At 40.5% G+C, this 17,825-nt stretch overlaps 1 protein-coding gene across 12 annotated transcripts in view; it reads right to left on the minus strand.

Annotated features, from left to right (window-relative positions):
- Positions 1-3,974: 3,974 nt before the first annotated feature.
- The window catches only part of STOX2 (storkhead box 2), a 144,375-nt gene continuing 130,524 nt past the window's right edge, over positions 3,975-17,825 (minus strand). For all 12 annotated transcript variants that reach the window (XM_048303037.1, XM_048303042.1, XM_048303041.1 and 9 more), the window contains 2 exons: positions 14,204-16,469; positions 3,975-9,654 (listed from right to left, as the gene is read on the minus strand). In XM_048303037.1, coding sequence (XP_048158994.1) covers positions 9,459-9,654; positions 14,204-16,469 — 2,462 coding nt within the window. In that variant the 3' untranslated portion in view covers positions 3,975-9,458. The remainder of the gene's footprint in view (positions 9,655-14,203; positions 16,470-17,825) is intronic.

Below are 17,825 nucleotides of genomic sequence, written 5' to 3' on the forward strand. Positions count from 1 at the left end.
GCCAGCCTGCCAGACACGGGAGCCATGGGGCAGCAGAACAACAGAGCTGAGGAGCTTTTTAGGTTTCCTTTTCTACTTCATGGGCTGGATGTGTCTTCTTCCTCCTCCATGGGGCAAGGCAAGTGGACGAGGCTCCAGTTGAGGTCCCTCTGTGGACTTGGCACCTCTGTTCCTCAGGCTGGTCACCAGGGTGGCCTTGTGCACTTGCATCATGATGGACAAAGCGGCTCCTGCCCCTCTCCTCCTTGTGGTGCCTGCCCTGATGCTTCTGCCACAGATTTCATCTCACCTCTGCCTCAACCCAGAGTTCCCTGGGAATTTTCAGCATTCCTTTAGAAGAAAAGAAAAAAACATATGCATTTTTGAGGTTAAAAAAGAAGAGAAAAAAGAAAAAAAAAAAGGTGGTTACTGTTTTACTGAGCTCTGACAGGGTAATGCTTTAGGTGAGCGTTACAGCTGGACCAGTTACAAGTATCTGAAAGTCATCACCAGCTTCTGTCACGGAGAAGCATAAACTGCAGCAGCTGGATGCCAAACAGGACTTCTCTGGCAGGTTCACTTTGGGCCCGAGCCAGAGGCTTGCACTAAACTGGACAGAGTTCTCTCTCAGCACAGCCTCCCCATGATGGGGGTGAGTGGCAGCAAGGGGCTGGGGCCCCACAGCTCTTCAGGGAGGAAGCTGAGACCAGGGATTTGGTTCAAGGCTACTGAGCAAGGAACAACGGTGTGGAAGGAAGAGGGGGACCTCACTGTGGAGGCAGGGACATCTACCAACTGCCATAGCCAGAAAGTCAAATGTCCCTCTCTGCTGTCCTTGGCCCTGTCATTGCCCACTATCCTACGGCACAGCTAGCCCGGAGGTTTGCACTTCTGAGTCCTCAAGTTTGCAGTGTTGATGGCTGCTCCCAGCAGTCACTGCGCAGTGGTGCGTGTGCAGTGTGTGCATGGTGGAGACAGAGACAGCAGGCTCCAGGTACCTGGGTCATGGAATGGGGTTTGCATTCACACCCCTCCAGTGCACAAGCTGCCCTGTAAAGTTAATTACTTAGGTCTTCATTTTCCAAAAACCCAGCTAACAGGACCCAAAAAGGCTGTAGTGCTGTGGCTCTGCTCCTGATGTGCATCCTCTGGTACAGAAGTTTCATCAGCAAGTGGTACAGCCCATCTGTGCTGAGACTGAGTGACTGCAACTGGAACCACAGCACAGTGAGTGTGGGCAACCAGGACAGCCCTTGCTGAAGCACAGCCCCACTTGCAGTTGAAGTGCCAGTGCTGGTGTACCTTTTGATTTCTGCATGAGAAAAGCCTATATCCATAGGAGAGGCCACGGGCTCTTGCTCGTCCTCACACTACTGGTACACTACTGAACACACTGGAAGCTGCTACTTCTGCAGCTTCCTGCCAGCATGACCCTCTTTGGCACTTACAAGGCAACTGGCCTAATTTTACCAGCAACAAGCAGAGGGACAGGAGGAGAGAGATTGAGAGAACTCAAAACAAAAGGCTTCAGGTTTCCCTAAGCAGGCAAGCTGCCCAGGTACATAACTATTTCAGTGTATGCACAGTCATGTTGGTAAATTTATTTACTGTCTTTGCTTACTTTCACATAGCTGGCAGAACAGGGTTGGGTTTTATGTGCTTATTAGGATGAGAGAGAAGAAAAAAGATGTTAAAAAAAAGTACTTGGGATTTCCCATTCCCTGTCCCCATTCATCACTTCTGTGACAGCTGGGCTAAAAATACTTCACTAAACATGAGGACCTACAGGCATAGAAGGAAGTTGCTTATAAATGCAAGCTCAGCCATCTCCACACAAAACCACAGGCAGTTATCAAAGCCCCAGCATCACTGACTGCTCAAAACCCTTCTCTCTTCAAGTACTAGCTACAGTGAACAGGAGTGTCAGAGCCATGGGCACCTTCCCTGCAGTTTAGGAAAGGCTAGTAAATAGAAGCCATTTTCTTCATATCCATTCCGCAAAGCACAGCTGAATAAACTGCTTTTTTAAGCATTCACCTGAGGCCTTGCTTGATGGCCTGAGGAAGACAGATGTGACCTGGTGTTCCAGTGCAGTTTGGAGTTTTGTTCTTCTCTTTGAGCCCGCAAAACACAGAGATGCTGGACAGAAAAGCACATAGTCTTTAAAAAAATCAGGAGCAGCAGACAAAAGAAGAGAACAGAAAGGACTAAAAAGTGGGGGCATATTTACATTCCTAAACATTTTTAAAATGAAAAACCTGCAACATCATGGTTTGAAGGGAGGTGCTGACAGGAGCACCTATCCTGAAGCAGCTGACCACCTTTTCTTCTCTAAGGTCTTTCTGATGAGCAGGGAAAGTGAGAAAGGGAAAGTAATGGAAAAGCGGGAGAAAGACACTCTAAGATTAGGATGACCTTTTGAGAGGGGAGGATGAGAAATGGGCCAGAAGAACTCTTGTGTCAAGTAACATGCAGGGGGAAAAAAAATCCCAACCTGAAGGAGAATAAATGTCAAAAAGAAGCAGAAGATGAGGGGATTCAATAGAAGAATATTCTAGAAAGCAAGTTGTGAGGAAAACAAGACTAAAGAAACAATTGAGAGGCCGATGGAGAAAAAATCTGGAGAGAAGATCTTTCAAAAAAGTTATCTTACAGATGTAAGATATCTGTAGATGCAGAGGGATGTAAGTCTACTTCAGTGCTCTCAGCAGAAAGGCATGACCTAACAGCAAGAGAAGTACTTCCTCAGCCACACAGTGGCCCTAGACATTTTCAATATGTTATAGGCCATGTTTCACCAAAAAGATGTCACTTGATCAAGATCTTCAGTTTACCTGTCAGCAGAGTAAGTACAAAGAGAATTCAAGCCAGGCTTCCAAGCAAGTTTTAAAGTGCAAGGTGTGGTAACTTTGGACAACAGTAGTTCCTTTCTAGGTAATGAATGATTAGCCTAATTTAGCACCTAAAATACAAGCACATCATAAGGATAGAAACAAAAACAAAGCACTCTGTGAGGGGGAGATCGTGCTTGCAAACTTCTCCAGTAATAATGAAAAGGCCTTGAAAATCTGAGTTTACCAAAACCCAAAACTGACTTTGCCTGTGCAAGGCACTAGGTCAGTGATGGCATAAAACCCTAACCAAACCCTGTCTGGCTTTGGGTTTTTTCTCCCCTTTAAGTCAAAATGCTTAATTTCATGGAGATTGATTATAGTGGAAGCAGATGGATGAAGGGGAATGAGCAAAGACTAGAAATAGCATGGTAGTAGTATGGGCCACTAGTAGGTGACAAGCCAAGGTGCTTAAGACAGCACCTATTTCCAAGAGATGCTTTGTTTTTTATCTTGTAAGTGTTGTAAATTCTCATAGCAGACCTTGGCAAACAGCAGTTCTCATGGCATAGCTCTGGCAAATCTCCTGGACCCTAAACTTCCTCCAAACCTTCTTCCAGGTGGTAGAGAGGGTTGGAAAATGGCACTTGAATGTTACGTTGTCCACTTGGGCCTTTCCACTCAGCAGCTATCAGCTTTCTTGAAGAATGTGAAAAAAACTCCTTGCTAGAACCATTTCTCTTGGGTGTGTGCACCAGGTCCTCCTTTAGCTCATGAGGATGGAGAGGAGAGGAAAAGAGGGACCTGACACCTGTTGCCCTTGGCATCAGGATGTCCTAATAGACTTCTCATTTCCTGGATTATGGGTGCATCTCAGCTGGGCACTCAGTGGAGATCGCATTCCCCCTGCAGCTGTCAACTTCATGTCCCATCCAAACCACAAAAAAAGGTGTATTTTCTCCCTTGCACTCCTACTTAATGGCCCAAAGAGCTTTTATACAGCATAGGAGAAGACAGCAAGTTGATATGATGTTTGTTTTTCTGAGATTTCTGGTTTGTTGTGCAAGGTTTCCTAAGTGAGGGAGAGAAACAGCATGTTAAATGGAAATACAAGTATACTCTCTAAAAACCACCGATGAGTGCAAAGAATCCACTTAGAACATATAACCAAATGTTATTTAATATCTTAAAAAGTAACACAATCCAAAATGGATATTTCACACAACACTACATAAACAACATGAACACAATATTACCATATGGAGGGACTTTCAAATATAGACTTACAAAAATCCCTGTCCTTTTTTTTCCTTTAAATTATTATACTAAGCATGACAAGTAATCATCATTTACAATATGGTACACTGACACAATAAAAACCATGTTACAAATGTGCTGTTATAAATCAGTAACGTTAGGGAAGACATTTCATGAACTGCAATTATTTCATATGAAATACTATACAATATAAACAGAACATCCATCTTGGATGACCTTTACAGCAACCAGAGACCAAGTAATTTTTAAATTTTTTTTTCAGTGCAAACACATTTATACAAGGCAGTCTTGGCTGCAAAACTCCCTTCTAACATACAGTAAGTCCCACTTGCATTTATTAACTCATTTAAACCTAATGCAACAGCCACATTCAGTCACTCACAGAAAATTACCTGCAGAATTATGATCCCTTTAAACTTAAAATCTCCTCCACACATAAAAGTAACATCTGTGCCAATTACTCCAAGGGCCCTTTCATACTTCTGGGTGGGTATCCTTTGGGTGGCTCTAACCGCTATACAACAGGAGGGCAGTGCACCACATGGAAAATCAATCACCCTTCCGAGGCGGGCCACATTGGCAGCAGTCACGGATCCCGGCTGGGTGGCTGTGCGTTTCAGCAGGGACTCAGCCCAGGCTGCCCTTCCAGAGCCACGTGCGTGGCCTTCGGCTCCTTCTCTGCATTTAGTGTCTTGGGGCGGGGGAGGAACACGGAAACCCTCAGCTCAGAAATGAGCTTCAATGGAGTTAACGACCCATTCCCATCTCTCTCAGATCCTCGGAGATCAGGGCAGTTATGCCAGATTTACACGCGCATAACTGAAACCAACGTTTAGAGCGCCATAAAAGAAGTGTGATAGTCCCGTTTTCTTCTAGCACCAGCTTGGCTTTTGGTGGGTCCACTGCAAGTGTCTCATGCAGTAATGATGCACTTTACTTATGCTGGGGGGAACATTTTAGATATATACCCTTTTTTTTAAAAGAATTTCGTAAAAAATAGAACTTTTCTCTCTAATACTGTACAGTTTTCTTCAGAAGAGCAAAGATAATTGTAAACTGTGGGTATGACACCAGATCAGGAGTGCTATTTGCTTTCTCAGCACAACAATTTGAACAATTGTGTTGAGAAAAGCGCTGCAAAATGTATTTGAAAAACAAATTTTTAGTTAACATAACTGTTTCTAAAACCACTGCTGCCAGTACTCGTATGACTGCAAACTTGGTTTTGGAACTGCTAATCCAAGAGTGTCTGCAGGGCTGTAATGTAGTTTCTTACTTAAATAAACTGAATGCATCAAAAGAATAATTTCAGAGTATAAACATGGAACACTTTGGTTAACTGTTAAACTTACTTCAGTAACTTTAAAAAAGCAACTAGTTAATAAGTTAGTCTGCAGACTCTCAGCCTTTGCTTTTTCCAAGGGGCCCAGACAAAAAGTAGGGTCAGCGAACTCTGCCTACCTCACAGGCAAGTGCTTCGAGACCCTCAGGCAAAAATGTGTGATTTAAGTGCAAAGTATTATCTGTGTTCATGATGGCCTCTGAATACTGGTTTGCTTGTTCTCTTTTCTAACAATGACTACTGCTGGCAAGCACTTAGGCCATGGTTTTCATTAAAATATTTGTTTTCCAATACATTTTTATTTTTAAAGTTGAGTGAACGTTGTTTCGCATATAACAGTCATTTTACGGTGGTGCAGGGAGTCAAATGGCTAATGATTTCTTCTAAATTTAAACTGAAATACTTAAAATGGCAAAATTAGCTCAACTGATGATTGTATATTAATTTGCATAAGGATAACGGTACTAGGTTTGCTGAAAGGTGTTCATAAATCGGGATTTGTATATAGTGCGATCTGCTTAGGTTCAATTGCCACTTTCTTCCCTTGGTTTTTGGAAAAATCTTTCTTTCTTCCCTCTTGAAAGGTGGCTTGTTGCAGCTGGCTACTTTTCAAAAGCCAGCTTACTTTTTCTTGGAAACTTGCCCATGCTCTTTGAACAATAGGCACATACCTCGAGTAGGGACCCTCATACTGCTCCCAGACACGTCAATTAAAGGCTGTTGGTAATTTCTATAGGAGCAAATGTTTTAGATGCACACAATCTAGAGACCAGAGTGTGTATCATTAGAGAAAGAGCTGTTTAAACACCCTTGCCAGTTCAGAGAAACCATGATGTACTAATGTTGACAAAGATGGAGGCAGAATAGGGCCCCAAGTATCTGAAGGCTGCCAAGAAAATACCCAAAGTGTCTTCTGTTAAACCCTAAACTGTCAATCGTATTTCACAGACTGTAGATGTTTCTAATTTGCTAAATTACAAATACATTTTCAAGTTCTACCAGGCAGAAATTTTAGCAGTAACTGGGGAGAGGATGGAAGGTTTCATCCTCCCTTTCACTTTTATCCCAATTATGCAGCCTTGTCAGTCTTTAAGTGACTCATCTGAAAGCCATCTTATTAACATTGTAGAAGGAAATTGTGGCAATGGAAACATGATGACTTCATATGCAAGCTTTGACACACAAGAGAACGCCATGACCTAATGCTTCAAAGTTTCTAACCTTGCTTTGTACAATACACTTTTCATGTTGCTGCATTTCATCAAATTCATGGAGGTAGTTATATGTGTAAAAAAAATTACCATAAAAGTAACATGTTGTATTATAATAATACATATTAAGTGTGCAAAATGCCGACAGATTTGTGTTGACCCTTTACAGTTGAACACAACACAGATTCAACCTAATCTAACTCTGTAAACCTTTAAATTGATACATTAGAAGAATGATAGATAAGCAACCACATAATACAAGGCTATGATTTCATCAAAGGATTAGGGTGACATAAAGCACTCAAGCTCCACTCTCGTGGTTTTGTTACCAGAACCTCAAGATGGAATTTTCTTATTTTCCATTGTTGATTTTAAAAGGAAAAAAAAAAATCAAGATTAGAACGTTTCTATTTGAAACTTCTGTTTACATTCCATATTCCAAGAGTCACATTAATATTGGTACAATGCCATGTCAACATTAATATGACATTTATGTTGTCTGCTGGTCTCTGGGAACTTTAGGAAATAACATACTATACAGTTTACAGGTATGTACTATCACATTTTGTTGGAATGATGTCTTCTGTACAACCAGCTGCCTGCACAAATTCTGACTAGCTTATGACAAACAATTATTTCCCCAAAGGTGAAACCTGTTTCTGCTCTTCACATTTTAATACTGCCATTAGTACTTCAGATCATCACTGTAAGTTTTTTTATCATTTCGACATTTTTATTTACTGAATTGATACATACTACTGATGTCAGAGCTCATCTCAGAAACAAAATCACAGTCAGCCACTGCATAGTATATGACAATTCCCCACAAAAACTCTGACTCAACAGTTTGCATGGAATAAGTACGGCTGGAGTTACATATCGAATAATAAGATGCGTCATGCAAAGCATTATATGGTAATTAGAGCACATCTTGGAAGGTATGATAAGGCAGAAGGCTAAAGGCCAAGTGACTTTGATAACCAACCAAAAGCACAATAATTTCCTTTATGTGCACTGAAAGGTCTTATTGCTCCTATGAAATGGAAATTATACACTGAAATCAATGAAAACAGACCCGTGCCTTGACTGGGTATTCTTGACAGAACTGGAAACCGATTGTGTGCAGAGTTAGAAAGCTGTTTTGTAAGTAAATGAACTCTATCCAACGGTGTAACATAAGGCTGAATCTTCAGTAAAGACTTCTGATGACAATAGAGAACATAACTGAAGCTCAAATAACTTTGTATACAGAGTAATAAATGTCACCAGAACCTGATGAAAATACTGGGGTTTAATATGTACAGTTGGGTTTCATACCTGTGTACTACAAGAGCTAGACAGGGTAAATGGCCCTTTTCTATGAAACAATTTGGGCTGTTGCACATTTTAGTATCTGTGTTATCCTTCCACCAATTTATCTGTTCTGATAAAAAACAGTTTGTTGCACTACCAGGCTGCATGAATAACAGAGCAGAATGTGACCCTATACCTAAAATTACTCTTGGAGTTTAACTATCTGTAGAATTTACTCTGCAGTAATTAGCATAGTACTAATTACATTGGAGTAACAGTTTAGGGAGAGCAATTAGGATGTACCATGCCTGCAGAACTCAGATTTCTACTGCAAACCAAGTGGACACATTGAATTTCTAGAAACCAGACATGTCCATAAAATGCTAAATTGCAAGTAACATCCACGAATAAAAAGGCCAGAAGTTTATAATTCTCTAAATTTTGTTCTCTGATAATCATTACATTGTATGCTATTTTTAATAGCCTAATTTAGGCACTCTATTTAATAAGCTACATAAAATAGATTTATGTCCTTCCACTAGAAAGAAATCAATTCTTCAGGCCATACTTGTCATTTATATCATAAAGGATATTTTTGTTCCAAGAAATTAGTTATCCTGATTCCTATATTAATGGCAAGTTGCAATACCAGAAGTGACACAAGAATTAGATTCTTCAAATATGTGAATTATACTGAAGACATTTAATATATTTCGTGTCACTCCACATTGTGGCTCCATGACAGTTACATCTTTCCCTTTCCTCCCCACTCCCCCCTCTATGCAAAGGCCCACCTCCTCACTGGTGACTATGGAAGGTCAAGTAGCAAGTCTCATTAAGTAAACATCTCTCATATTTTTGAAACAAAAGGAGGAGCCGCCTCCCTACCCACCCTCCATACCTAGAAAAAAAGCAAACCAAAACAAACCCCAAACCTCCTTTTACTTGCTTAACCAGGTATTTGTAAAATTGTGTCACAAAAATGCACAGTGAAAATGACTGATCAGTATTAATAATTCACATATAGAGCTGAGGTCATGACTTGTCATGTTTGGCATTGTTTTTCCTCATGGTGATCCTGGCTGGTTACTTTCAGCAGTGGCTCAGTTTTTGAAGGAAAAAATGATGAACTCTGCAGCAGAGTTTAGCCTCTGACCAGGGGCATCACACATCTGTGGCATTTTTTTAAATGAAGTTGGCAACTGCATGGACATTGAAAATGCAGATTACACTTACAGTGTCTAGACTTTCATATATGTGCTCAGTTACAATTAAGTGAAGCAAAAAGTGTACATATTATCCCTACTGCTATTCTGTTGCTACAGAGCCGCAAATGTGAAAAGCAATACCTTGAAATAAAGATTTCTTTGTTGCCCCTAGTCTACATAGCAGCACAGTTTAAGTAAACACTAAAACTGTGGTTGAGATGCTTGTTTTATTTTTCCCCGAAGATGTAAACATCAGTCCCAGTGTCGTAAACTTTGCTGTATAGGATGAGACAGACGATCTGAGGCAAGCTGACTATCAGACACTAGTGACAGAAGCTTGCAGGCAGTTACCAGGTTTCTGCAGTTTCTCAGCTTCACTCGTGGGTGGGTCTGCAGTGGCTCGGAAGTTGAACGTTGGGCCTGCGCCACCATGTGCAGGGCTCAGAGCGGGGTTCTGACGTCTGTTGCTTTCAACAATACTTGAAGTGTTGGATGCCAGGCTCTCACGAGTACTGGAACGGAAAAGAAATATATATACACACTCATATATGACATGCCTATATATCTATCGACCAGACAGGAAAGGAAAATAGAATGTTTTATAACAGGTTTCCTGTGTTTGCGTGTAACATCACACCAATAAATCATCTCTTTTTGACAGTACACATATGTTCCTCCAAAACTCGTCCCAGAGGTGCTCAGCAGTCATCATACCATAACACAGGTATAGCACTAAGCACAGCTGAAACTGTCACACAAACTGTAAGCTGAACCAGTATCAAGCATCTGAATTTTTCACCCAAGGAAATAGCTTCCATCTTGCACTTGGAATGTGCTAGTTTTTTTCCCTGACTGGTGCAGTTTTGCACAAAGCAGCTTCATCAAATAAGCTCTGTGAACTAGGCAGACCTAGGACAGCAATCATATAACACAGCATCCTCTGCTGTCTCCTCTTCTACGTATGTTTTTGTAAACAAGATATTAAATAAAAGTTTTACCTTACATTAAACCCACAATGCTTCTAAACGCAACACTTCAATTTTGCTTTGCAACTGAGATGATTGCAACTCACCAAGACAAAGAGAAATCTTAACTGCCTGGTCCGTGATGTGCCCTGAACAACTAGTGCTGCTATTTCATTCAGAAAATGGACAATGTTCCTTTAGGTCTAATGTATCATTTAACCACAAGAGTGACAGGACACTTAACACTTTTAAAGATTAAGCCTTTTAACAATACATCTAATTATGAATGCAGAGAAGCCTGTATTTTAGTCTACAGCTTTTAAAAAACTCGGTCATGACGTGCTAAGGCTACTTTTACCAATACTACTCTTTGTGTTGTCTTTACGCTACTAAACAATTTTTGATCTCCAAGTAATGTGTGCCTGTTCAGAAATGGATTTGCCTTCAAACAGCCATGTGGCTCCCTGGTTATGTATCCTTCACCTGTAGCCCTACTTCTTTGTAAAATGATATCATCACTTGCTATGGAGATGTTTACAGAATACATTTAGAGGACTGAATGCAGTTGTTAAATAAGCACTAGAAACAAGGATACTAATGACAAAAGTTTCATAGTCAGTTTAAAGTCAACCTCAATTTACCTGCTACTGAAAGGGACAGCTCTTGCCTGCCTTGTGTGGACCTGACCCTGCCAAATGTTTCTGCTGCTTCCCTGACTAAGCCTTGCAGGCAGCCAGACAGATCAGGGACTGCTCTCAGTTAAATACCAGCCCTATGAAAAAAACCCAAAACATTAGTGCTAGCATTAGGGGAAGAGTAGGAATGCACAGCTTTAGATGTGGCAGGGGAGAAATGTGTCAGTGCACGGCATAGGGGAAGGAAAAAACACTTTTCCTAGTTGTAGGGCAGATTTAAATAATCTTAAACTGACTGAGTCTGGAAAATCAATGAGGCTTTTAGGAAAACTCTCATAGATCTTTTAAACTGGTCAAAGTGGTACTGATATTCTTCTGCCAATGATTGTCTTATTTTCCACAGTTCCAAAGAGCTATGATGGGTGACACACACAGTAAATTATTTCTGTTAGCTGCAATGATGTATGGTGCACTTCTCTTGCTCATTTCTTGATTCCTCTACCTCTGCTTTTTAATGAAAATAGATGCAAATCTTAGTTTTCAGAGATGATTTAGTATTGTATCATTCTTTAGGGGACCACCAATTCCAGATCTTCAAACACGCTCAACTCTGATATTACAAACTGACCGTTACAACATGTATATATATAAAAACTGCACTGAAAAATTTGCATGCCGAGTAATGCCAAAATTAGCTTCTTTAGGTGACAAAGGAGCAACAGTATTATATAAGCTCTAAAAATAAAGGAATAAAATTAATCTTGACAGCTAACATTTACTATATATAACTTGCAAAAAAGCAATGCACAAAATACTGTGAGGCTTTTTCTCCCAATGGTGATTAGTATGTTCACACATTTTGCACAAAAATACTTTGGAAGTCAAATGACCATTGCACATCTCTTTAACTACACCCATTTCTTTCTAAATTTTTTTACTGTCCTTTTTTTCAGTTTATCAGACTTTAGAAATGTATTTCTTCTTTTATAATGTGAAATTGGTAATTTTGATTCCCCAAACAATGTTGCACACTTTAGCTTGAACAAAAAGATACCACCCCACCTCAGGAAGCAGAGTTACATCATCAGTGGAGGCTAGAAGAATATACCTGTGGAACATCACTATATGCACAACCCTTTCTTCTGTTCTTCCCTAGCCATCTGCTAAAGGACACTGTCAGACCTAGGTGAATATTACCAGATGGACGCTGGATGGCTATTTTGTATTTCCTGGAAAAGGGCTGTGGAGTGCATTTTTTATTATAAGGTAGGATAAAAATAACAGCATGGTACTTTTAGCCAAAGGGCTGAATACACTCTCAGTTCAATTTATTTTTAGAGACTTACACCAAGGAGTGACCAGAACTCAGGAAAACCATCAAATTTAGTAATTTTGATGCAAAGTTAATGAAAAAGCTTTTAAATATCCAGACTATATGCTGGTCTCACAAAACAAAATACCCTACAGAATGTTTCGGTTTGGGTTTTTTTAAGCTTACTTTATGTGGCCTTGCCAAAAAATGGTATTTGTTAATAAGTAAACAGTAAAATTTAAAAAAAATGTGTGGAACACAAACATTGTTGAAAGCTGTTCATCTGTTTCCCTTTTGATTTAAACAAAGTAGTATAGCAGCACTAAATCCAGTATGCTCACCATATCCTGTTTTCTTGCTAGCTAAGTTTAACATAGACAGAAATTTTAGCTTTTGTGTAAATAATTAGGGAAGAAAATGTCTACCATTGCATTAATCAGAAACACAAGCTTGATATTCAGCTAGCATACAAAACAGTAGTCCAAGAACTGATTTTTAATGCAGTCGATATCCTGTCCTGGAGGTGATTCTCATACTCTGAGGAGTAGGACAGGCTGAGCAAGAAGCAAATACCACAACATACTTCCCCACAAAAACTGTCTGCAAGTATAGCACTTTAACTACAGGATGAGATCACATTTAAAAAAGAAAAGTGCCAACAGTGTCATACAACAGTTCTATGTGAGAAAGATGTCAGGCATCTGCAGAACAATCAATAACACAAATTCAAAACCTTCTCAAGCTTCCTTTTTAGGGTGGACTCAGTTGTATGATTTACTCAAATTATTTTTCAAATTTTTTACTCAGAAAAACTATACATTCGCTAGAAGCCTGCTCTAGTTTGATACATCTCTGCAAGCTGCACCAAGCTCACTAATTTCTGTCTTGTCATTAACATCAAGTGGGAGTAACCACCAAATCCAAAGGAATTTCTTCCAGAGTAACAGGACTTCAACTGAAAATAAAATTTAGTCCTGTGCAGAAACAGGAAATCCTTCAAATGCCTCTCTGAGAGCCTTTGCTACAGATGTAAAAAAAAATATATACTTCTGAGGAATAAGAACATCATTTACAGGGGAAAATTTAAAAAGTCACAAAAAAAAACCAAACAAAAAAACCCCTTTTTTTTTTCATGTAATACGAAATCAGTCTTGGAGGTTTTATTTTTAAACACAGGCAATAAATAATTTAAGCTTAAGGAAGACACTCTGAAAGAACTACTACTGTAAATTATTTCTGTGTTCTTAGAGTCATTGTTCTGAACTCTGATGAGTTGCTATGCAGGCGAAACAAAACTGGTCAAGCTCCATTCCATCAAGGATCTAGGACTGCCAAAGGTCAGAGAGATAAGGAAGAAGGCTCGAGTAAAGGAATCTTAACCTGGAAATGAACTTGTGAAATCTCCAGGGCAGGGATTGCACCAACTCTCTCCTCCCTACACTTGTAAGACTTCTAGCACACTGAGACTTCCACGATGCCTGAAATCCCTGGAATAGTAATTACTAACCACCACCACCACACACAAACATCTGGACTCTTTTCCCAAGTATCTTAGACAAGGCACCTCTCTCTCAGCAGTGTTGTTACATCTGAAGTTCAAATATCCTGAGCACTTTTAACTTGTAGGGGGAGTGGCTATTCCAGTCTCACCAGCTTGGAATGGTGACTAGATACACTTCCAAAATTTTTGAAGAAAACAAACAAGGAAGCCCAAACACAAACCAGTATAATTTGTTTTTCTTTTTGTCTGAGCCAAAGATTATGCCACCTAGTCAGGACTAATCTTTCCATTAGTCTTGTTGATGGTATCTTAGAGGGAAAGGGAAGGGAAGAGTTTGCAGGAGCTCATCCCTTTTATTCTAAAAGCAAACACAAGTTTAATACAGGAAAAAAAGGATACAGGGAGGTTTTCAGCAAACAGAAAATGAACTAATACAGAGTCAATGCCGCAAATGGTCATTGGTTTCTTACTGTATGGTGGGAAACCTACACATCTGAATAGAGGATTCCAGAGCTGTAGAAAACACAGTCTCAAAATGTGTGAAATTTTTTAATAGAGCCCTATGTTCTGTCACCAATATCACACACCCATAAAACCGTAAATGGAACTTCCTAGTCTGTAAAGCTGCAATGAATGTGACAGTCCTACCGTGGAGAGTTGAACCCGCTGTCCACAGTAATGCTGCTGCTGTCCATGCTGTCCAGGCGGGCTGAGTGGGTGGCTCTCTGGTTGTTGCTATTTTCTGTTTCCTTTGGGGTGAGAAGAGTAAGATTCTTCTCAAACTTTCGCTGCAAATCCCTTTCCTTTTCTCTCTCTAGGAGCCACTGCATCGTACCAACATCATCCCTGTTCTTTTCTTCCTCGGCATTTTTGTTGGCTCCTTCCTCTGAGTCATCATCATCAGATACGTTGTAGTAGTCAAAGGAGGCCTCCTGGTTCCCGGTTGTCTCCTGCTGTCTCTGAGAAACGGGCATGACTTGTGTGACTGAGGTTACCATCGCTTGTTCAAGTTTCTCACATCTGACTGGCAATGTGTCAGAGGGGGTCTTTTGATGGGGCTTTACCAGAGGTGTGTTAGACTTATGGTAACTATTCACAGAAAGAGTGTTGTGTAGAGGCTTAAAGAGTGTATCCTTGCTAAATATTTCTTTCCTTTTATCAAGGCTGCTTGATTCAGTGCTATGGTGTTGAACCAGCCGCCCGTTTGCAATCACCTCTGGAGTTTGGCCAGCAATCACTGAACCACTGCTTGGGCCCTTTGGGGACTCCTCCTTGTGCACCCCAGGCTCCCTAGCAATATGTTGAGACTGTCTTTCTGTGGGAGTAATTTTTTTTAGCCCATCTGTCCCTGTTAACGTATCATGATCCTCTTTATTCTTTCCCAGTGGTGATGGAGCAGTAAGCACAGTCTCACTGGATGTGTTGCACTGAAAGTAGTCATCAACTGCAGATTTTGTTGTGCAGGAGTTGAGCTCACTATATGATGGCAAATTCTCTGTAGGCTTGCCTTGTTCCAATAGGCTACAAGAACTGGGGGTTTCTACACCGCCACCAGCTATTTCAGGGATGCAAGTCTCTTTGTAGCTTGCAGATGAAATCAGAGCCCTTTGATGACTGAGAGACTGAGATGGCCTTAAGGTACTATCATCAATGTAGGTTTGGCTAGTTGTTTGGTCATCTGGGCTACAGCCTTCACCTATATCTTCAGGTGTGCCTAAAGCAGCTGAGCCCAGAGGTCCCTTGGAGTTATCCATGGATCTAGACCTTTCTTTAGCCTTACTGGACCGCTCATTCCTTGATCGTCTATCCTGTGTATGGCTGTGGCTCCGATGGACCTTGGAGTGGGAGCTTCCCCTGGAAGGTTCAGGGAAAGGCATTTCAGTTCTTCTTTTGGCCAGTTCACCAGACACATCCCACTCTGGTGTCATGGGAAAGTGAGATTCAATCATGTTAGGATTGCTGTGCATTATATAATTATCTCCCTTGTGTTCTATTATAAAACAGCCTTCCCGTGGGGATCGAGTCAAGGGATCATAGAACTCATACTCCCTTTCAGCAGGTATATCCAAATGAGAGCCATCTGATGGGTCTCCTTTGGACACCCGGGTCTTGCTGTGAGACCTCGATTTCCCATGAGACTTTCTGTGATTCCTGCTCTTTTTACTTCGCCCACTGTGGTGAGCTGAAGATCCTGCTTTGCTTCGTTGAGCTTTTTCTTCTTCAAGTTTCTTCATTAGTGCAGTGTGTCTCATGACATTTTCCACAGTCAAGTCTGGGTTAATGCGCCTAATAATCTCCATTTCTACCTCTCTAGGTATAGTGGTAGGGGTGTCCTCGTCCCTTAGCGGCCACTCCTCTGGAGGAAACTGGGCAGAGAAATTTGCCAACTGTTTGGTCTTATCCTTCTTAAAACTTAATCGGAATAATTTGAGTCCAAATTTCTTAGACTGCTTTTCTACATCCTTAGGCTTTGTGAGTGTCTCTGCTTTATATGAAAAATTGACAGTACTTTTACTTTTCTCAGTAGGTGGGACCTGACATAACGAAGGAGGACAGTATGAGTCTTTACAGTCTTTTGCTGATTTCCTCTGTAGGGTAGATGCATGCATGCTGTGCATGTCTTCTCTGCAACAATGGCAGGAGTCGCAGTGGTTTTTGGGTAGTGTTCGGTCCCTGACACATCCCGAGGTGGAGGGAGTTATAGTTCCTTGTTGTGGAGAGGTACATTGAGACCTGTCAGGTATCCTCTCATCCAAATGGTACCATTTACTGTTAGTTCTTATGAGAGATGGTGTTATAAAGTAAGTCTGCGGGGTTACAATGAAATAACCATCCGGAGTTGGGTATATTTTCCTCTCCCGTACAAGCATATTCAAAGTATGTCGAAGGATTTCTGGACTGGGTGTTGGAACTCCTAGAAATGACAGTAAACACATATCAGGAAGTGCACAAAACTGTGTCAGGCACCCTGGTTTCCCCCTCCCCAACAAAAAGCTAGTTTTTCCAATGTGCAAGCTGAAATATGCTGAACAAACAACTCTAGTAAAGCATTTTGTTAGGCATTCTCTTCTTTGTTTATTTCTCCACTTATCTCCTACACTTCAGACATATCAATTATTAATTAAATAGAAAGGAGGCCATTAATAAAATGCAAAAAAACCCCCAAGAGAACTTCTAGTCGCTTCGAATGTGCAGGTGACCTTAAGCTACAAGATGGAATCACTGAAAATCAGAGTGTCAGGGGAAATATTCTACTTTTATTCCTCTTCCAACTAAGTATTTATATCCAAATTCATCAGAACTATTCTTATAATGCCTTGTCACATATAAAACAGTAGTTACTTGTTATTTTGGATGCCTAAGCTGCTTTCCACAGAATACTACACAGCAAAAAAAAGCAGTTCCTCAAACTGTCCCTTTATCACAATCCTGATTTAACTGATTTGCTCTCCCATTAAAATATGTTTCAACTACATCAGCTGCTACAAAACAGAGACATCCTGAATAATACAGTTCATCTTACCTAGAAAGACCTTTCCATTATGCTGGAAGTTACAGATTTAGGTCCCAAAAATTTACTTCTCAGAGTTGCTTCTTTCATGTGAGATGTGAGGGACACTATCTAAGTGCATGTATTGCATACTGAGAGAGGGAAAAATATGACTACCCTGCATCAATGGCATATGGTAGAATTGGCATTGTCTAGATTGAAGCCACATCCTTCCCACTACCAGGGCACTTGCTGGATTCAGTGGTGCTGGACCAAGCCTTCAATACTTTACAAGATAAAACACTAAGCTGCATGTTGTGTCTAGGAGTAAGTTCCATCTTGAGCTAAGGAAACAAGAACTTCAGTTCACAAACTAGTTTTAAAAACTCTGTTTATGCTAAATAAAAAAATTAAAATGCTTCCAAGTTATCAGTGGAAAAAGCTATCTTCAATCAATACATTTTGTTTAAATAAAATGTGTTTTAATTTTGAGTACTAGTCTGGTTTACATTTTTAGAACTAGAGACATTTCTTTCAAAGGTTTGGATGGTCTATTTTAAACTGAAAAGGTTATTATTATTTATTCTGGGTCTTAGTTTTCTCTTAAACAAAAGTAATTTAGGGGAAAAAAAAGAATCAGAGAGCAACTTAGGTGGGAAGAGAACCCATGAATTCATCTGGTCAGCACCCCTACTCAAATCCTGGCCAATTTAGATCAGGTTGGCCAGGACCTTGACAAGTCAAACTCTGTCTTGAAGAACAGAATTTCAATGCATGAAA

Source organism: Corvus hawaiiensis, chromosome 5, assembly GCF_020740725.1.
Source record: "Corvus hawaiiensis isolate bCorHaw1 chromosome 5, bCorHaw1.pri.cur, whole genome shotgun sequence".
In the NCBI taxonomy this organism is placed as follows: domain Eukaryota; kingdom Metazoa; phylum Chordata; class Aves; order Passeriformes; family Corvidae; genus Corvus; species Corvus hawaiiensis.